General features: G+C 35.6%; 1 protein-coding gene across 4 annotated transcripts in view; it reads right to left on the reverse strand.

Moving 5' to 3' along the window:
- SEMA3D (semaphorin 3D) overlaps nucleotides 1–22994 on the reverse strand; it is a 204706-nt gene that overhangs the window by 110064 nt on the left and 71648 nt on the right. For all 4 annotated transcript variants that reach the window (XM_047695166.1, XM_047695167.1, XM_047695169.1 and 1 more), the window contains one exon: nucleotides 18131–18321. In XM_047695166.1, coding sequence (XP_047551122.1) covers nucleotides 18131–18281 — 151 coding nt within the window. In that variant the 5' untranslated portion in view covers nucleotides 18282–18321. The remainder of the gene's footprint in view (nucleotides 1–18130; nucleotides 18322–22994) is intronic.

The raw sequence follows: 22994 nt of genomic DNA on the forward strand, positions 1-22994 counted from the left end.
CTAGTCAGTCTACAAATAATTATAAGACTCTATTACGTGTTAGGCATTGAGCATGCTGTTAAGGGTGTGGTCACGACTAAGCCCTGTCTTCAAGGGGCTCACAGATCAATCCATAAATAGATACACATACAAAATACAATATAAGTGAAATAAATTCTAATACAAGTATACACAAAAGAAATCTTTCAAGTAATTGTGTATCACCATATAAAAGAAGATGATAACTGATAATAGTGTTGAAAGACAAATGGAAGATTTACAGGAAAGATAGAAAGAAAAGTTTATTTAAGGCAGAAGAACAGGGACTGTACAAGGGCATCATACATCGTATTCAATGTATTAAAAATTTTTTAAAAAGATTTTATTTATTTATTTGGGAGAGAGAGAGAGAGAGAACGAGCAGGGGGAAGGTCAGAGAGAGAAGGAGAAGCAGACTCCCCGCTGAGCAGGAAGCCCAGTGTGGGACTCAATCCCAGGATCATGACCTGAGCAAAAAGCAGATGCTTAATGGACTGAGCCCCCCCAGGGACCTTCAGATACTGCATTTTTAATATGTCTCCTACTCTGCAGTGTCAGCACCTTCAGCACAAAGACTGTGTCTAACTTATCATTGAATCCATATCACTAGCTCAGTGTCCTGGAGACAAATTAAGTACTTACTAAATATTTGTGGAATTAAAGTATAGTTTGGAATGCTAGAACATATACTGTACGTGTGAGGCTGTACATCAATGCAGCCTCCAGATAATCAGAGCCCAAAATGGCACGCTGGGGAGTTTGGTTTATCATCTAGGTATCCAGAAGCCACTAAAATATATTACACAGAAAAGTGACAAAGATTTTAACTGAGTGTTGGGAAAAAAAGTCTGGCTGCAGTGTTCAGGATGGATGGGAATTGGAAAAGTGGGAGCAAGGAGACTACTCAGAAGTTTCTGGAAGATGGTTAAGTCCCTGAGTTATGGCAATGCTAATGAGGGGAGCAAGATGTTAAAGAATCTTGCCTCTCATTTGTTGTTTCTACTGGTACCGCCAGGGAAATAAAATTGAAGTAGTCACTTGCTTTCCTTTCTTTTACTATAACCAATTCTATTGGGTTTAGTTTCAAATGTGACAAGGACAAACAGCTGTGAAAATAGTGACTAACGTAAAGTATTATCATTTCAGAATGATTTAATGTTGCCTTGTAACAATGTTAGCATCAAAACGATTAAAGCATGCTTCACCAATCCTTTGTAGCCAAACTAAATAATTAGACTTAGGCATTACACATGAAAATTTCTCAGGCTGACGCATACATTTTGAAAAGACCTTGGGACAGGGATTGGAACAGGTTCCCTCTTCCCCAAGCAGCTTATCTTTCTTGCATTTCTGCCAAACCAAGCAAACTCATTTTTGTTTCCACAGGATCAACAGCTAAAGTCCAGGGGGGAGGAAAAAGAAAAAGAAAAAAAAAAAGAAACAACAACCAGGGGTGCGGATGGGGGGTAGTTAAAAAAAAAAAAAAAACCTTCACACCTATAACTAATACACCCCCAGGATTTCTGGGATCAGAAATGGATGCAGGCTCTGCAGGCTGAAAATTCATGAATGTTAAAGACTAAAAATTTGGCAATATATTTCAGAGGTTTATTTTCTTCTTCTCCTAAAGTGGCAATTCTCAGACATGTAATTTTCAAGACTGTCCATAGTTTGTAGTCCTTTTTGAACAGAAACTCTGGATGGTGGGGCAAGTGTGTTGCTTTACACACGCCATTCAGAGAGGCCTGTTCTGTACATAGTCAGCCTGCCTCACCTCTCCTCAGAGGACAGCAGCCTTTGCCTCTAGGTCCTAAATGCATTCTTTGTTCTGTCTACCTAAACCTTTGACCTAATCCACTGTAATCACTCCTTCTAACTGTTCTTGTAGTAATTCATTGTCCTATCACCTTATTCTCAGTTTGTAGTGTCTCTCAATGTCCCAGGCCCTCAAATCCCCACTCTTGGTCTAGCAATATACTTTTGGAAAAGCTACAAACTGATTTTTTTCTGAAATAAATGAAACAAGGATTATTAATTTATTCCACTAGGGTAAATATGGAAATCAATTCCAAGGTGGATTTTAATCAAATGATGACACAGACAAAGTGTTCATGCTCCAAGATCAATTAACTACTGCAGAGCAACAGGATGGTTCTGAGGATCAAAAACCTACAAATAACATGATTTTTCCTATGTCTGTATGTGTGTGTGCATTTTTCTGAAGGGTAGGTCCAGAGTTTTCATCAATATCTCCTGATACCTGTCCAAAAGTCACAGAAACTGTGTACTTCCCAGATGTAGTTAATACCCATGTTTTGAATAATTTCTCATTTCTAGCGCTAAAAAAGTGAGTCACTACCTTTATAAAACTTGACTTTGAAGGCAAACAACTGAGTCATCTAAGACCACCAAGTACTCTGCCCATATTGCAAAGACTCTGGTAGCGAGTTCTAATCTCAAGGATTGGACAGCCGAGCGCAGAGGAAATGCTCTTCCACAACAAAAATGAAAATATGCTTGTGACAGAGAACAACAGTAAAGTTGTAGGCTGCTAAATACCTTTAATAGTAAAATGAAAAAAAAAATTACTGTCTGCATTTCTTTTACCAAGCCAAATAATGCTACTTCAGTTCTCCCATCATTACCTGTGGGTGGAGACACCAAATGGTCTCTAAGCTCCTTCCAGTAATGGAGTTCTATGGCATTAGAACCTTATGCCTAACTTTGCTAAAATTAAGGAGGTATCAAGTTAACTCTCCTTCACCTACCTCTTTCTCAACATTGCTCTGTTTCTTGGAGCAGATCCTCTCTACCGTTGGGAAGAACAGAAATAGAGCATAAAGAAATTCCAACTAGAAGGAAATTCATCCTATCAATATTCCTCATCTGATTCATGTGCTACCAATGCAGTGAGGTCCAGAATGGTTAAGTGGGCTTCACAGAACAAATTTACTCTTTTTTTTTTTAAAGGTATTATTTATTTCAATCTCAAGTAGGTGGAGAGGCAGGCAGAGAGAGAGAGGAGGAGGAAGCAGGCTCCCCACTGAGCAGAGAGCCCGATGCGGGGTTCGATCCCAGGACCCCAAGATCATGACCTGAGCCGAAGGCAGAGGTTTAACCCACTGAGCCATCCAGGTGCCCCCAGAACCAATTTACTCTTAACAGTGAAAGTCCTCACTTGCAGCCAGATGCCCTCTCTGTGAGGGGAAGGCTACAGATCCCGTAACCGCTGCCCCTATTTGAAATAAACATTTGTTCTGAAAAGAATTCTTTGTATCTCCCTTTTAGTGTCCCTTAATACAATTGTTCATTCAGCCTGAAGAACATTTGACCTGATGGTCTACATTCTTCCTCTTCACCCCAGAAAGGAAGGGAGTGGTTAGTCACTTTGAATCTAATAAATTTAGGATTAAGCAAGACAGACTTCCTCAATGTTTGTTAAGTGAACAAGATCCCATACCCTTGAAATCACATTTATTGCCAGAAATCCTGAACAGGGTGGAGTTGACAATTTCTCTCATAAGAAGACAATGTAGCTAAAAAATGGCTTCCCATAACCTTTAAAGAAGAACACTTAACAGATTAATTTTTAAAGAAGATAATCCAAGTTATTAAAGGCAGAACTTCATGGGGTAAAAAGAAAATCACTTTTGAGGAAAGTCAATTTCTAATCTACTCCAATGTAAGGAATAGAATTCCTCAGCACAGAAAGCTTTCAACTCAAAATGGACCCAGATCAAAACTTGATTGCTTTTACCTACCATCTCAAGATATTCAGCACAAAACCTTATCACATCCACTATACTTGTCTTGAAAGGAAATCACCATTATATCAGTAAGGCTGTTCTGAGGTTTCTTGAAATATGGTCACCTCTCTAGCATGTTCTTTGAAGAGCTGTCTAAGTAAAGAAGTAAAGAAGTTTTTATTCCTATCTTCCCCATAAATTCAGCTTTCCTCCCTTGATCTCTGGATCCCCAAGGCTTTCATGTTGTTAGTATCTAAAGATTCCTTCTATGGATTCCTTCTTCGGATTCCTTCTTCCCATAGTTTCCAGAGATGTTTTGGCTACCAAACCATTCCTCCCGAAAAAGTCTGTTCTCAGTTTGGGTCAGGAGTTGAGTAAAAGGAGCTAGCTATTCATTCCAAATGAAAATTAGTCCCTAATGTTGTTGTTCACTGAGTTCCTTTGGCTCGCTGTGAACTTGTATTTGCTTCCTCACTGTTTGATCCAAGGAAAGGCATGGATTCTGTCTTGGAATCAAACTTTGGAAATTTAACTCATCTTAAATTGGCCCCACCTGACTATCAATTGGTTTTCTGAGGCTTGAGATCATATGAAAAGATTTTGGTTGCCAAGATAGCTCACTTCCACCTATCAAAAACACAAATTATTCTCTATGTACAATCAGTCTCCATAGCTAACTGCTCAACAATATCAAATATATCAAGAAAAAAGTATTATTCAGACCCAAAACCCTTACAAAAGACTGAAAAGACTGCTTCAAAATTATAGGTGAGTATTATATTAACTTTATACTTTCCTAAGTGAGAAGTCCAGCCCTATTTTTCTCCTTCCTTCCAAAAAAAAGAAAAAAAAATCAGATTTCCATTTGCTCTTCTGCAATGGAATGCTGAAGATCATTCTTCTCATTAGGTATTAAAACATTCTCTATGTCAATAATAAATCAGATGGTACCATGTAGGGAAACATAAATTAGAAACAAATAAAGCCTATTATATCATCAGAGTTTTGTTCTTGCCAGGACAGGATGTGCGGTAGAGTGTGACAATTTTACATTGTCACATTTCCATCGACATCCATGCTTTTAAATCACAGGCTTATTCTTATTTGGCTAGCTTTCAACAGCAGATGCTTTATATAATCCATCACACGTGAGATTCATAATTTATGATTATAAGTCCTTTTAAAATCTCAAAAGCTTTGCTATGATAATTTTTCCCACTGACCTGTAAAAGAAGGCTAACATTTTAAGTACCTAGTACATTTCCAGAAAAACAAGGTCAGAAGTAGTTGAAGTAGTTGACAGGATAATTTTGGGAAGACTGATTCTAGTTTGACAATTATTTTCTTAACTCCCTTCATGGTCTTGAGATTTTCTCAATTTTCAAATTTTAAGGAATGTTTAAAATCAAGACACCATGTCACAAATGAATTTGGATTGGTTTTCAATCAAGTATGTAAATTTAATTTTTATAAAATCAGAGGGGCATACCTTAAAAACCACCTAGTACGGATTCTAAATAGCAAGACAAATACAATAGGAACAAATAATTCCTTTAGCTAAGATCATGACAAATGAATGTACAGAGCAAAGAGTTGTGAGAATAACTTTTAAAAAGGACAATATTTTATAACAACATTACTTTTTAAAATTAATTATATTCATCAAAATTAAGTATATGCATACCAAAAAGTAACATTAAAAGGCATATGTAAGCCATCTGTCTCCTCCTCTGTCCACCTCCAATCTAGTCCCCATAATAAAACATTTAGTAGTTTACTTTCTATTCCTTTATATATTTCTAAATAATATGAATATACGACTATCTTTTAAAACAGTATTTACAGACATTTTCATTGAATTCCCACTTACAGAAGTTGACAATCTAAATTTCTGATGCCAACTCTTTCCCTCCAATCAAGATCCTAATGTAGTAATAACACACCCATTTTTATGAACGCTGTATTCAGTGACTCCATTAATTTCAAAATGTAAATATTCTTTCCTACTGAGAAATGTAATTTTCAGGAAAACATTATACTTTCTTCCTTGAAAAAAACCTGTTGCTTTTATTAATAATTTCCTAGTTATGACATATGCTTAGTTTTAAAATCATGATCAAGTCTTTTTTTTTTCTTAAGATTTTATTTATTTAATTGATAGAGAGAGAGAGAGAGAGAGAGCAAGAGAGGGAACACAAGCAGGGGAATGAGAGAAGAAGAAGCAGGCTTCCCACCGCTGAGCAGGGGGCCCCATGTGGGGCTCAATCCCAGGACCCTGGGATCATGACCTGAGCTGAAGGCAGACACTTAATGACTGAGCCATCCAGGTAACCCAAAATCATGGTTAAATCTTTCCACACTTTCTGAAAAGTGCCTCCATAAAATTTTCATATGAAATTCTGTCAGATCGTTTTTTTGTTTTTCTCCTGGGCCCTTTCTTCTCCTCACAGATTGGATGGTCTGTTCTCTCCCCTGATGGACAGCTTTTTCAAACTTCCTTCCACCTCTCTCTTATTATGAATCCCACCTTCCCTAGATCCTGTGTCTTCCTCTTTGGTTTATCTTCTTAATTTTGGTGAGCACATCTCCAGAACCTTCTTAAGAAAGGGTGACTGAGACTTAAATTTTTGAAACTTTCCATGGGTGAAAATCCCTCTAATTATTACAATAGGTGGGCTAACTACAGAATTCTGAGTTGAATAGCATTTACTCTCAGTGATCTGAAGCACATGAACATGATGTTCCAGCTTTCAAAGTCATGACTGAGAAGTCTCATGCCATCGTATCCCCAACCTTTGAATATGTCTTTATTGTTTCTGGAAGTTATTTGAATCACCTCTTCACTCTTGCTATTATGAAGTTTAAAATAATTGCAGTGACTACATCTTGGATTTTGTTTGTTTGTTTGTTGCTGTTTTTCATTTATCATGCTGGGTACTCAGTGTGATATCGGATCTAAAATTTAATTTCCATTAATTCAAAAAAATTTTAGTTTTGTTTTTCACTCCCAACAAACAGAGTTTAATTCCTGGTAGAATTTTTCTCTAGGTTTCTCCAGAAAATGTCCTCTATTCACATGCTCAAGGAAGATATTCTTGGTAGAGGTGTCCAGAGACTTTGCATTAAAATATGCACACAGACTTCCAAAAGAGAGATTAAAAATACAGTCATTGAATAATGTTTTCCTGAATTTCAAGTCATATTCATAGGCATAAGCAATGAAATAATGTTTTCCATTTATAGTTTCCTTTAAGTTTTTGTCTCACAAATTGCTAGAACTCTGCTGATGACTTTGAATGAGATACCTAAAACTGCACTGCCTCTCTCAAATCACAGTTCAGAATTTCCAATAACCTGCTTGATACTGTCATTTTCCCCCAATCAACTAATCTTACTGAGTTTGATGAATTAACAACATGACTTAGTTCCCAGGCTCAAAAAATCAGAATCCTTTTTAGTTCTCCTTCCTTGGTCCCTTACTCTTTTCTCCTGTATTTAAATAACTGGTACTTCTAAGTCTATTTCACTTCCCTCCCACCAACATCCAGCTAAATTTAGTCTTACAGATTCGATCATGCAAATTTTTAATTCTTCCTCCTCAAGTATTTATTCCTATTGTCAGTCAAGCCAAGATCCCTATTACTCCTTCTCTAAATTACTATAACTGACTCATAGACAACTTTGTTCTATGCCTTCCTCCTTCACCAATCTCTACCGCATGATGTTGTCTATTTTGTTTTTCCTCCTAAATCACAATTAAGTTAGGTCAATTCATGACCAAAATCCTCCAATGTCAATATATACTTCATCAAATAAAGTCTGAGTTTTGTCCAATGTTCGAAGTTCCATTTCATACCCAACCTTATTCAAAATTCTTCAAGGGCATTTATTTTAAAATTATCCTAATCTTACAGCATTAATATATTCGCGATTACTTTGTTCCTTAAAAAAAAAAAAAAAGTAGAAGCCCTTGCAGATAAGAACAATGTCTAAATCAATGCTGTAATTTATGGCCACTTCTTGCATACAAGAAGTCTAATAAACACTTAACAATTTTTCAAACTAGTGATTCTCATGTATGTTGGTTTACCTAGCTTTCATCTAAATCAGAATTTATGGGCTTATTAATAATTTAGAGAGGTTAATGTACCATTAGGAGACCCAACTGTGGCTCTAATGCTTTGCAGTCATTAAAGGTTCCTGTTGTTATCTCCAAATGCTTGGGGGTGAGGGGAGGGGAAAGAGAAGGAGGTCTGAAACAGAACACTCTAGAACAGGGCTTCTTAGGATTTAACATGCTTTCAAGTCAGCTAGGATTATTGTTTCTCATTTAGAAGAGGGCGAGGAGCTAGGATTATTTACTTCTAACAAGCTCCCAGATTATGCTGATGCTACGGATCCTTGAACGAAAGCTGGAGCAGAAAAGCTAAAGTGCAAAGTGAACCCACTGCACTGAAGAGAAGAGCTAGACCCTTCCCTCTTCTCCACACTAGAGTTTCTTGCAAACACTTGGAACATGACATGTGTTAGTTTATGCAAGATGGCCAGATTTTTTTTTTCCCCTTTACAATTCTACCTTGGTCAAATCTGCACATCCCTAATTTATTCTAAATTAGCCTAACTTAAATTATAACCAACTTAATTGCTATAAGTAATAAATGACCTGCTTGGTTTAAATCAATGATATGCGAACTATTCCCCCTCAGTTTTCTCTTACAAAGAAGGGAAGTACATGTACTTCATACCCATTAACCTAGGAAGATGCAAAAATGACAAATAATGATTCATTCTTGACTTTTAAGCAAATTTCCTGTTACATGCAGCAGCAGAAATCCTACCAGAGATGCCTAAAAGTAATTGCATTTGTAAAGACCTTCCATTTTTACTTCAGTTAATTCAGTAATATATTGTTTGGACTCTCTTTGAAACCTGTCACAATATTCATTTTGTGCTCTGTAAAGCTCAAGGAGCTTTTCCTCTTTTATTTAATTTGATCCTGAAGGAGAACCAGAGGATTATCACCATTTTCCAGATGAGAAAAACTAGACTCAGAAAGAGCAAATCATTGTTCTAATGAACAATACATGCCAGAAAAACAGCTAAAATCAAGGTCTTCTGAAGTGAAGCCCCGTCAACCACTACAGCTATATTTTATATTTGAAGATTTAGCATTTATTTAGAAAAACAAGATTCTTTTTCAAAACAACTCTACTTACATTTTTACGGAATGTACCCACAGACAATTTCTATTGCTTCTTCCACTTCATCATTCCACTGGGATTACTGAAATATTTATCTTATTTTCTTGACTGTGTCTGGCTCACTGTAGCTTCAAACAAACCTCTTTATGAGTGAGTATCTCTCTTTGGAAGTAAAAAGCACTTAGTTCTAATTTATGCCTCTTTTAATTAATAGGATTAAATCAACATGTTTAAAGGACTCTTACAAAAATGCAAAATATATATTACAACTTAAGAAGCAGAGAGGCAATTTATCAAATTTTCTGTGAAAAGAAAGACATTAATTTTTAAAATGACCTTGAATTTATATTTTTACACATGTACTGAAAGAATCTCATTGTAAAAATTTCTTTAATAAGATCTAAAAAATTAGAGCTGAATTTTAGGTAAGCAAAATCCTAAAACAAGCAGTGGCATATACAAAATTTTATCTCCTTAATAATTCATGGAATAGTAAACCAACCATATATAACACCTGTTTAAAAGGAACTTTTTTAACCAAAAAAGAGCTGACTGGGTTTAATCCTGGAAAAAAATTGCCTTTACTTAAGCAATGACCATCCTAAAGTCCCTTCCAGGCTTACACATAGCCAAAGACACACCCAAAGTATCTCAGGATGTAGCTCTCTTTTACCCTGCTCGGAGGACATTGCTGACCTTTGCAGACCTCAGCGATATTTACACATATTCTTAATTCCAAGAATGCTTCTTTGTGTGATACTTCTATGAAAATATTACGTCTTATGTTGTACCTTACACTACTGTGTAACTTCCATCATTTTGTGAACCTCCACAATCAATGTTTAGAACAGGGCTCAAATACAGTATTAAATAGATTTTAATTATTATTAATTAATAGGCTTGGATGCAGGCAAACTATAGTATAAATACCATTGAACTGAAAAGCAGGAGAGAGGGATCAGTTTTTGTTGTTGTTTTTTAATTATCTCTTATGTGACCTTGGGATTGTTATTTCATGTTCCTGGAGTTTTCTATAACCTATACTTATAACCTATAACACTGTATCAAACTGAACACATTCCTCCTTAAACAGTTTTCTATCTGTTTGCCCTTTGTTTCCATCTAAACAATAGCTGATACTGACAATCACCCAGATAATAGTTCATTATGCAAAATAAGCCAGTTTCATTAACATTTGTTCTAAAAGTAGCCTGGGCTACTAGGTGGCTTAGTCAATTAAGCATCAGATTCTTGATCTCAGCATTTTGAGTTCAAGCACCACACTGGGCTCCACACTGGACAGGAAGCCTACTTAAAAAATAAAATAAAATAAAAAAACATAAAAGTAGCCTGTTTTAGAGAAAAGAATGGCATTTCATCAATGTTTTCTTCAGTAAGGTATGGATTATCTCACATCTCTTCTGAATCATGGATTATTTCTCTCCTAGATTATTTCTTTTTTTTTTTTTTTTTTAAAGATTTTATTTATTTGACAGACAGAGATCACAAGTAGGCAGAGAGGCAGGCAGAGAGAGAGGTGGAGGCAGGCTCCCTGCGGAGCAGAGAACCAGATGCGGGGCTCGATCCCAGGACCCTGGGATCATGACCTGAGCCAAAGGCAGAGGCTTAATCCACTGAGCCACCCAGGCGCTCCTCTCCTAGATTATTTCAACTAAAATACAATTATGATGTTATTTAGTTCACAAAAAAACCCCAAATCCCTTGATTTTATTTTCCTTCCGGCTACAACGCCCATGTCTCCATTACAGAAAAAATTCTTGAAAGAATTATCTATAATTGTCCACAGTCCCTGAGCCAATGCTCTTAAAGTATCCATCCTAACTGCCTTGGCTTTCCCACTCAAAGACCCTGCCTTTATCAAGGTCAACAGTGAACTCTTATTGAATTTAATGTTAATTTTTACTTGTTATCTTTGAAGACACATTAGCTGAATATGACACTGCTAATAATCCCTTTTCCTTTACTTTCTTCATTGACTTCCTGTGTCCCATAACTACTGATTTTTCTCCTACATGGGCACTTCTTTTCAGTTCACTTTGATGCTCATCATTCTTTTCTTTACTTTCCTTGCTTGAGAGATTCCCAGAACTCAATCCTTCAAATTCTTCTATGTCTCTTAGTTATCTTTTAGAGTCTCATAGATTTAAAATTTTCTATAGGCTAACTGCCAAATTCATATCCCCAATGGTATGTCCCATGAACTCTAGCAATTATATACTCAAATGCCTTCCTGTCATCTCACGTAGACATCTAGTAGTCTTGTCTTCTCAAACAAATATGTCCACTTGATTTCCCTCCCAAAATCTACTTCTTTCATAGTCGTCACTATTTCAATTAATGGTATCTCCATCCTTAAGTTAAAACAAAACAAAAAAGATGGAGTCAGATTTGACTCCTCTATCCTTTACTTCATATTCTATCCATCAAAAAATCCTGTTGGCTCTACCTACATATCATCCTCTTCTCCTACCTCATTGAAACTGATCTGGCCCAAAGACCATCATTTTTCACCTGCATCATTATGACATGTCTATTTCCCTGAATTCTCCCTTTTGGTGTATTTACAACACTGAAACCAGAATGATCTGATAACAATGAGTCAGATTGTGTCACCTCTGTGCCAAAATTCCCCAGTGTGATTTCCATAACACTCAGACTAAAAGCCAATATTTTAACAATGACAACAGTGGAAGGATCTAATCCTTTTTTCCTCCTATTAACTCTCCGATTTAGTCAAACTTTTTTCCCCCATCCAACTGTTTTTCAGCCATACTGTCTTCCTTAGGATCCTTAAACATGGCAGACACATTTTCACCTCATAATCTTTGCATTTGATGTTCCTTTTGCCAAAAAAATATTGCTTTTCCAAGTATCTCCATAATTTTAACATCAATTTCTTTAAGTATTCGTGAAAACATCACTCTCTCAGTGCGTGAAAACATCACTCTCTCAGTGAGATCTTTTCCTTACCACCATACTTGACTACCACACCCCCACCATTCTCTAGCTAACTTTCCTGATTCGTTTCTCTCCATAGCATTTTTCATCTTCTATTTTGTTCTGCAATGTACTTATGTATGGTCTGACTTTCCATAACAGCATATAAACCACATGATGACAGGGATTTTGGCCTCTTCTATTTGCTGCCAGAACAAGGCCAGAAATGTAATGGGCACTCAGAAACTATTGTTATTAACTGTTGACAGTTAAATATCACATACACATTAAGATTATCCTTGAACTCTTAAAACTACAGAAGCCCAACTGAACGGCCTCAATTTAGAGAAAATACATCTGGGAAAACAAGTGACTCCGTTCAAATATGGCACATCTCCCAAAATTAAACCATCAGTGACTTGCTTTATAGAAAAATACATGTATTACATGAGAATTCTTATGATAAGATTGATAATGTTTGTTCACTAAATACTCAGGGAGAGGTATTCAGAGCAAGCCAGCTTCTTTTCCCATGAATTTGACAACAAAAATGCCCACTTTAGATTGCATCATGTGGTCTGAACCCCTGAGCGATTTTATGATTCATTTTAACCCACTCTGAGGACTACCAACCATCAACGGCATTACTCTTATCAAGGCCAACAATGATCTTTTTAACTGTAAGGGCTTATTACCTACTAGAAGGCCATAATAGTAAAAACACTGGAAAGTACCTTTAATAAATTTACAATCTTTGTGTGGTACTTAACTGAAGGAAACCAAATCTAGTAGAAAATGGTTTGGGACTAAGTGGAAGCTATTTTAATATATGTTGTAAACAAGAGGGATCTACATAATATCTTTCAAAGTTGTTCCCAGAAGGAAACCTTTGGTCTGCAACCATTCATATGGAGCAAGATAATAACGTTTCACAAAAAAATAATAATTGACAGCATTTATTAAATGCTTACTATACCAAACACTGTTTGAGGTGCTTTACATGGGTGAACACACCTTAAAAATATCCTGATTGGAATTAAATAAATTAATGCATTTAGATTTGCTGTAACACTTACTGTGTTATGAATAAGAAAAGGGCAGAACAGAAAACAAACATCCAGATATCTCACAACTAATAGTAGAAACAGTTAAAACCTAAGCAGTTTGGCTATCTTCACTGTTAAATCATGCTGAATCAAGATAATAGAATTAATGTTAGACTAGTCAAATCAAATAAGTTACATGGGTCAAAAAACCATGAATCTCTTCCTGAGACACATGCTACATTCATAGCTAAATAAAGTAATTTATAAAAAAAGAAAAGTATACAGATTAATCCACTCATTTCTCAGAAGATTCCAACAAAACAAAGAATCATTCTATTAAATACATTGTTTTAGTTAAACAATAGAAGAAAAAGTTTTAAAGGTGATTTTAAGTTTTTCTCGTCTATGAAAATACATCTAAGTTTTGGAGGATCAAATACTTATACTTTGATAGTTACTGAGAAGAACATATTGCCCAAAAAGTAATGGTGAAAACTTATATATATTTTTGTATCTTGATATCTGCATTCCTGAATGTTTCCCTCAAGGACACCAGGTAACAAAAGCCTGGACCTTGAACTATAGAGATAAAAACCACAACTTAATTTTGCCATGTAATGCACACTTCTTGTTTGGGGGCAAGGCCTTCAGGCTCTGAGTCTCAGAGTTTCTTATCTAAAAAATAGGTACAAAAACAATGGTTTTCAGGGTATCCTAAAACAGATAGAATAAAGTCCAAGAGGGTCCTTGGAGCCTGTCACTCTCTTGTTTTATATTCTTCATTGCACTTCCCACTATTTGAGATGATATTCATTTATTTGATTACCTGTTCTTTGTCTCCTTATCTGAAAAAGAAATGCAAAGGGAACAGTGACTTTTCTTGGACCTAATGAACACAGTGATTGCACCATACATATTTGCAGAATGAGTAAATATATGGTATCTACTAAGTGGGTTAATTTCCATCCTCATGTCTAATACTTGGGAGTTCAGTGTTGACCAGCTGGTGTTTTGTGGGTTTACTGTGATTCTTTGAGATAGCAAGAGTTTTAGGGTAAAAATTTTCAAATGGAATTGATAGCTGAATTCTCTTTATGCCAGGTTCAAAAGGATGTGGTAAGGGGTGCCTGGGGGGCTCAGTGGGTTAAGCCTCTGCCTTTGGCTCGGGTGATGATCCCAGGGTCCTGGAATCGAGCCCCGCATCGGGCTCTCTGCTCAGCGGGAAGCCTGCTTCCCCTCTCTCTCTCTCTCTCTGCCTGCCTCTCTGCCTACTTGTGATCTCTCTCTCTGTCGAATAAATAAATAAAATATAAAAAAAAAAGGATGTGGTAAGAAAAAAGACTGTATGAGATACATGTATATACATGTATCATATACATACATGTGTGTAATATATATCATAAGACATTCACATGTAAATTAGTACTAAAATCTAAAATTAGGAAAGGAAAAAGAAAGGCTAAAGAGACTATACAAAAAAGAAAAAAGTATAAAAAAAACCCCCTACAATTCATCGTAAGAAATGAGACTTTATATATTAATTTTCATTTTCTTCTCCTATTTCAAAGTTTTTGTCCATTTCTCTCTCATCTGTGTTACGTACATCATTTACTGGTTTCCCAGACAAATAACATCACAAATACTAATGATTTCTGGGTATAAATATCCTTAGTCAAAAAAGTTCCTTCATAGTGATTGTGAAATACAGAATGTTTACACTATGACAGGACTGAAATCCATCATCTCTCAAAAGTTATTTTTACTGCACCTGAAGTATAAACTGTACACATACATATCACTGTGAGAAGCCCACCTTGTGGGACAAAATATATATAATAAACTTATAACATGAAATCCAGAAATATAGAACATCCTCATCTTCAAGGTTCCTTACTTGTTATTTAAGAAACAGATTTAGTAAGCATAATGTGCAAGAATTCAAAATATGCAACTCAAGGGAAATCTCTTTACAAAACAATAGAATCAAACAAGCTCCTGTGGATTCAGAGGTTCAAAGCTAAGTCTTTATCAAAGAGCATTCTTTGGATAAAATGGTTATTACATTTTCTCTTGGCCTTTAAGAAATCCCTCAAAATAATCTTTCAGTTGTTCCAAGTAGCTAGCTCTACTGATACTGGCTGCATCTCTGGTCAGCATCTAAGGAAGCACGAGCCACAGAAAGCAAAGAAGACAAAGCTAAGTCTGTGACCATAAAAGTTATTTTTGAAAACAAAATTAATTTTTCACTTTAGCTGATTTTTCTAACCTCACATTCTGGCAGTGTTTTAATGCCCAAAGCACAAACTTTAGACTCTCCCAAAGCTATCTAAACAATGGGTGGTACTGGCTGATCTCAATTCATTAGTCAGGTTCAGAAGAGAAGGAAAATGCCAAGAGAGACTTAAAATGATCATTATCTCAGAAGCAGGAATGTGGTATACAGGCAATTTCCGTCACCATAACCCCAAACTGGCAGGAATTTTGTATGTCATAACTGTTTATTCTGGAATAGCCCACTTAAAAATAGTGGGATTTGACCTATTTGCCTCCAAAACTCTCAGATATGGGATAGAAAAGGTAGACAGGGAAGCTGTTCACATGCTTAGAAGTGGATGGGAAATGTGGAGATGGTAAGGCAGAACAGATGATTTCCAAAGAGAAGATGCCATATTCTTTAAAGTGGAAAGAGGAGTGCCCTGAATGGGTTGTGAATGTTTCTCCTAGCAAAGATGAACAGTAGTTATTCATATGGGGAGACAGTAGGAGCCTGTGTGTGTGTGTGTGTGTTTGAGGGTGGGTTGGGAGATATCTGTCATTCCTGTCCTACATTCAATCTTTGCTACTGCTTACCAGACTCGACATGTAAATTACCTAAATGTAGAGAAAAACCTAAAAAATATAACACTTGGAAAGTGTAATGTAAGAACCATCAAAAGAGTAGTTCTCATTACATTTAATCCAACTCTTAGACCAGTTCCCCTTTTATACTAGGCACTGAGAGGAGTAACAGTCGATACAAAGATAAGTAAAACAAGATTTTGAACACATAGGGTTGATTCCAAGTCCAAAAACATATCCATTAAAAAAAAAAGAACAAAACAAAAAAACCTCTAACTAGATGAACTAACTAGTAGCAGCTGTATGGAATTAATTAATGATGTTTTTCTATCTGTAGAGATTGATTTATTTTCCAATGATCAATTACCACATTTGGGCTAATATTTTACAACGACTTACATGAAACTGTGATTATGATCTAGATGGTCGCAATGACAATCTATTTTTTCCCATACTTTATCAAAAGGCACAACACCTCACAAATCTGTAGATCTCTTTTGGCTACCCAGTGATCTTAAATAGAGTATCTGTCCTTCAATTCTTAACTCTGTTAATGTTGACAACTGGAAATCATACTATCAGTCAAATAGGAGCATGGTGCTGCTGTCAATCAATTTTCCAGTTTACTCTCATCTGTAAGTGCCTCAGTGAAGAACCGCTAGTGACCACGACCTAAGAAACTGGATCAGGCACCTGGGCTCCATGCAGCATGAGGCTGACTCAGGGGCTGGGTCATGACTATGTCGAGACCCTGGCAAATTTCTCAGTTTCTCAGTACCTCCACATCCTCACATAAGGGACGGGGATGGTAATAATCCCCACCATACCGGGTGCTGGTGAGGATGAAATGACAACACACAGTCCTTATACCAATGCTCATAATGAATCACCAGTGACTGTTAACTATTAAAGGTTCTTTGCAAGCCTGATTTCTTTTGCATTGTTCACAGATTATCAATGCAATGTTCTAATGTTATTCATCGTATCATAAGAACCAGAAAGCATCCCCTTTTTTCCCCTTCACTCTCTTTATTTTCAAACTTTCTGCATCTCTCTTTCTCTCTCTCTCTCTCTCTTTTTCCATTGTTTGGAGTTTAATATTTGTTTTCTGTTCCTTTTCTTAAGGTGAATTTTGAATACAGACAAATGAACAAATCTCACTTGTGCATATGATGGGTTGTGAAAAAAGCCACATAATTGAGTAATCACAATCCCTTATCAGGATAGAGAACACTGCAATAATCTCAGAAAGTTTTTCCTCATATATCTTCCCTGTTAATCCTCCCTCACCCATTAGGAGGCAAAGTTCTGTTTGTTTGTTTGTTTGTTTCTTTTTTTACCTGTCTTAAAAATCCTAGAAAATATAAGAACTCAAAAATAATATATTACCTTAACTCTTTAATTCATGAGATATAAATTCCAAACAAATGTCAATATATGAAATGTATAATAGGTATAATGTTAATTCCATTTCCATTTCCATTCAACATCAAGTTAGGTTTTATTACTGATATTTCATCTGATTTCAGAAAGTAAATTGTCTTAAAGATTAGAGAATATTAAAACCACAGGCATAATTTTTTCCTCCCAAGTTCAGAATAAAGGAGTATAAGTCCCCTACATTCCTCTCATTACTGGAAGTATGAAAGAACCCAAGAAAAGAAATATCTTCAAGCATAAAATCTGACATGCCCTCCCTTTCTCTGTGAATATCTGTCTATGTATACGCACAAACATATGCATACACAAGATGACTAAATATAACTCATATAAACATTGCTTTTATATTAATTTAAACATTAAAAAAAATTACCTTAGCAGATTTCATTTCTTAAATAGTTTTTCATCTCTATATTTCAAGCCTTTCACAGGATCTTTTTAAAATAGTAAATACACATATGTTTGAGATCTTGAAGGTATCTTACTGTGATAAACTTTTTAAAGATATCTTACTGTGTTTAAATATAAATTGTCTCAAACTAGAGATAAACAAATTAGCATGAGCCATATGAAATTAATGTTTTTCTATTTTTAGGGATTGACTTGTTTTAATACAAAACTGATTATAACCTACAGACCAAAATCTCCTAATGATGCTAATCAGTAGTTGATTATTGTAAATAATTAGCTGAAAAGTGTACACGAACACCTTTGGCACCATTTTCCTCACAAAAATAAGAAATAATTGGGCTTTGTGTTCTATAATAATAATTTTATTAACTGATGTCAATACTATAAACATTTCACTGAAGTCAGTATGCATTTCTAAATAAAAGAAATACAGTGACCAAAAAGACAATCTGAAGAACATTTATACACTTACCTTTGTAAGTCAGCTTGAGTCGTGGAATATTTTGCTTAGAAGTTCCAATGACTGGAAGAAACAGCATGGTCATGCTTAGTATCATCAGGGCATGGAAAAGGTGAAAATCGTGGCTTCTGAACTTCGGTCTTTCATTTTTATTAGCAGTCATGATGAAAACAATAACCTCTTTCAAATGGTGTTAATTTAATCTAAAAAATAAGAAAATGGCTATTAATATAGCAGCTTGTAGATTTTCCTAGACTTATTAAGTTATAATTTTCTGAATGTGTACAGTTTTTAAAAAATAATTTTTGTTTAGATCTTACAAATTGTTACAAGGGAAATAAATCAGAAATAAATAATAAAATTTAGGTCTGCCTTTACTCAGATGCAGAGATCAAGACATAACTAAATTTCAACTATTTAGGATGATTAACATTTCTTCCTCCATTAAAGTTTGTCTGTTTGTTCTAACATAAATGCAGAAGGATCCAACTCTTTTTAACTTAATGAGGTCTTTACTCATATAGGAATACTAGTAGAAGCCCATTCTTTCCCCATATCATTCCCAAGGAAAAAAGATCCCTAAGCAAAAACAAATAAAAGCTGTTATTTTCGGGGAGTTCATTTCTTGTTTCTGATATAAAGATGTTTTAAAAGTCTACTTAAGGGGCCCCTGGGTGACTCAGTGCATTAAGCATCTGTCTTTTGCACAGGTCACAATCCTAGGGTCCTTGGATTGAGTCCCATGTCAGGCTCCCTGTTCCATTGAAAGCTGGCTTCTCCCTCTCCCTGTGCTGCTCCCCGCTGATTGTGCTGTCTCTCAAATAAATAAATAAAATCTTAAAAAAAATAAAAATAAAAATTCACTTAAAATTGGAAAAAATAGGAATGATTAGGTCAGGGCCACCACCACAAATTTTAGGACTGGGATGGTGCAATCTTACCCACACCGTATATACTATTCCACACAGGGCAATACTGAATAGAAAAACAAACTAATATAAAAAGGTTGATAAAAGAGAGGAAATTGTTATAAATAAGCTGCCTTGGTTGTCTTTTTCTGTTTTTGATCATGACCTGAGCTTCTAGGACTTCAGACTGCTTCTAACTGACTGAGACACCCAGACACCCCAGTTGTCTTTGTTAAGACATGGAATAAACTAAAACACATATTTCAAACTAAGACTGATAATTATAATTACAAATAATAGTCATCGAATATTTATATGTACCAGATACTTTTTGTTTTAAAGTGCTTTCCATAAATGAAATGACTTAATGCTGTTAAATTAACTAAACAAAGGAGGCCATTAGACTCAGGTGTCTCTGATGAGGTCGTGGCCTCCTTAAGCAAATGAAAATCTAAGTCAATAAATGCATCAAAATCATAAAATCAAAGCATTAGGGATAACCAATCGCAAACAACCAATAGACCTTAGGTTACAGCTGATTCTTTTTCTGCTTCCACACTTTCCCCACACAAGTCTGTCCCTCACTCCTGAAGGCAAAGCTTTGCTAACCACTTCCAGTTTGGACCTACATGACTGGAATCAATTTTTGCATAAAAAAACTTAAAGTTTTAATATGTTTCAGTCTATCTTTTAATAATGTTACTACAGCCATGAAGGATGGATAATTATTTACCTCATTTTACAGACAAGGAAACTGAGGTACAGAGTTAAATAGTTCTCCTAAGGTCACATGGCATATAAGAAGTAGATACAAATATGTGGTTAGGACTTGAGCTAGAGTTGGCCTCTTAAACCCTTAAGTCGTTGGGTGCTTTTCAGTATGGTAGAACATGTGATCTTCAACTCTTGCAGTCTTCAACTTCTCTTCTTTCTCCACAAAGTTACCACTGTCTTTTTTTTAAACATATAATGTATTGTTTGCTTCAGGGGTACAAGTCTGTGAATCATCAGTCTTACGCATTTCACAGCACTCACCATAGCACATACCCTCCCCAGTGTCCATAACCTAGCCACCTATCCCTCCCCTCCCACCCCCCAGCAACCCTCAGTTTGTTTCCTGAGATTAAAAGTCTCTTATGGTTTATCTCTCTCCCCAATCCCACCTTGGTTCATTTTTTTCCCTTTCTACCCCCAATGACCCCCTGCCTTGCCTCTCAAATTCCTCATATCAGAGAGATCATATGATAATTTCTTTCTCTGATTGACTTATTTTGCTCAGCATAATATCCTCTAGTTCCATCCACGTCATTGCAAATGGCAAGACTCGGGTTTTTTGATGGCTGCATAGTATTCCATTGTATATACCCCACAGAAAGGATCTTGCTATTCTTACTTCCCAGGAAGATTCCAGATATAGTACCTGCTTTAACTTCTGTCCAACTAATTTCTCTGCTTTCTTGGTAATAGCTGTAGCTATAATAAAAACATCTTTAAAAAATTACTTTAAGTAATTTTCTTATTATTATTAAAATATTCTATGTTTATATGGTTTAGTTTTAAACAAAGGTATAATATGAGTGAACTTTCTTATGAAAGATCAACTCTTTAGTAATTGCCTATGCATATCAAGGATCTAGTTACTTTGAATCTCAGAAGTTAGGATCAATCTGGGAAAATGAATTAAAATAAAATTTAGGGATGTACTGATTTATTGTAATACATGACAAGCATTTTAAGGACAGACAACAAATTTTATGTTTCATGAAATGTTAAATATGAACACTAAATAAATTATATTTTATATATATTTTTAAATATATATATTTATATTATAATAATTTAATTATCTTCAAAGATACCAACAGAAAGTACCTAACTATTCTGTCTTGTGTGTAATCTGTGCATATTTAATTCTTTGATTTATAAAATTACTGCATATGTGAATAATCAAGGTAATTTAGACACTAATTTAAGTGTGGCACCTGGGAGGCTCAGTCAGTTAAGCATCCTACTTGATTTCAGCTCTGGTTGTGATCTCAGGGTTCTGGGATCCAACCCCAAATTGGGCTCCACACTCAGCAGGGAGTCTGCTTTAGGATCCTCTTCCTCTACCTTTCCCTTTGCCCCTCCCAACCCTCTCCCCCACAACCTCCACTCATGCATATTCTCCCTCTCTAAAATAAATAATAAATATTTTTAAAAAGTAGTATTATACTAAATATGCCACATACTAGATATTATATACACATTTACTTGACATTCTTTGAGCAGTATTAATTAGATATAATTTGAGAGAAAACAGGAATGTCCTTCTAACCAAAAAGATCTATGCCATCAATAGCAGTCCATGAAAATTTTAATTTTTAAAATTTCACTAATGTGGGGCGCCTGGGTGGCTCAGTGGGTTAAGCCGCTGCCTTCGGCTCAGGTCATGATCCCAGGTCCTGGGTTCGAGCCCCACATCGGGCTTTCTGCTCAGCAGGGAGCCTGCTTCCTCCTCTCTCTCTGCCTGCCTCTCTGCCTACTTGTGATTTCTCTCTGTCAAATAAATAAATAAAATCTTTAAAAAAAATAAAAAAAATAAAATTTCACTAATGTATAAAATAAAACACTAACAAAGTCCTTCTTTATATATTTAAAATAAATTCTTAAAAAATAAATAATTGTATTATTTTAAAGCTAGTAGAAGAAAATGTCTGTTACTGCCACAAAACAGTCATTTTAGCTGCTCCACAGGAAAACTTATCAAGATTAGTTTTAAATTATGTACATTTTAAGTTACTCAATCTCTTAAGAAATGAATCTTGCAATCTTTCAATTTGTCTTTTATACCAGTAAAAAATAGATACATTCTTTGACTTACAGATCCTCCTTAAAAACTTACTACTTTTATGCAAATAAGAACATACGTACAAGAATATATATCTAACAGTCATTAAGATCACAGCTAGTCCCCAACCATTTATTTATTTATTTATTTATTTAAAGATTTTATTTATTTATTTGACAGACAGAGATCACAAGTAGGCAGAGAGACAGGCAGAGAGAGGAAGGGAAGCAAGCTCCCTGCTGAGCAGAGAGCCTGATGCGGAGCTTGATCCCAGGACCCTGGGATCATGACCTGAGCCGAAGGCAGAGGCTTTAACCCACTGAGCCACCCAGGTGCCCCGCCCCAACCATTTATTAAGATGAGGAAAAAGATAAGACTCTTTTCTGAAAGAAGTGGTTGATTATATATAAATAAGTAAAGCACCATGAAATGATTTCTAAAATCAAGATAATTATGGGATGCTATGGAAGATATCTCAAAGGAGTATCATACAGATTTAAGCAAGACAAGGATAGTTGCACAGAGGCCAGTGAAAGGAGAATGAAAAGCAAAAAGAGATAGTTTCAGAGGACAGTGATAACTCATTAAGGGTTCTTGAAAAGCCAGAAGCATTATGAGCTATGAGCTATGAGGAGAAGGGATAGAATAGCATAATCTAGAAAGGTGGAAGAGAGAGGACACCAAAGATGAACTTGGCCTGACTGCTAAATGTGTCTGATGCCTGTTCTGATACCTAATATATTATGACTCAAATAATGCCATTACTCCACACTGCCTCTGATATTAGATCAGATGTGCTGATTCTACCCATATTCAATAGCGACTCTAATGCCATTTGGCTGTTCCTTTCATTTTTCCCTTTATCTACACATTAGCAGAATATGGGTACTGATTGCAGAAGATCCACAGCTTTGGCATAAACACATGTATTCCTTCATTTGCTCTTCCTCCTACTTCCTACACACCCCCCCACCAAAAAAAAGGAAAGGTAAATGGAATATAGAGTTTAAGCATATAAACTTCTCATTAGGTTTAGTTTTTCTGAGATTCTGGACATGTGAAATACTACCTTTTTCTTCATGATGTGCAACAAGGCATGTAATGTGAATGTATGTTTAGGTACACAGGCAAAAGAGAG

Source organism: Lutra lutra, chromosome 11, assembly GCF_902655055.1.
Source record: "Lutra lutra chromosome 11, mLutLut1.2, whole genome shotgun sequence".
Lineage (NCBI taxonomy): Eukaryota > Metazoa > Chordata > Mammalia > Carnivora > Mustelidae > Lutra > Lutra lutra.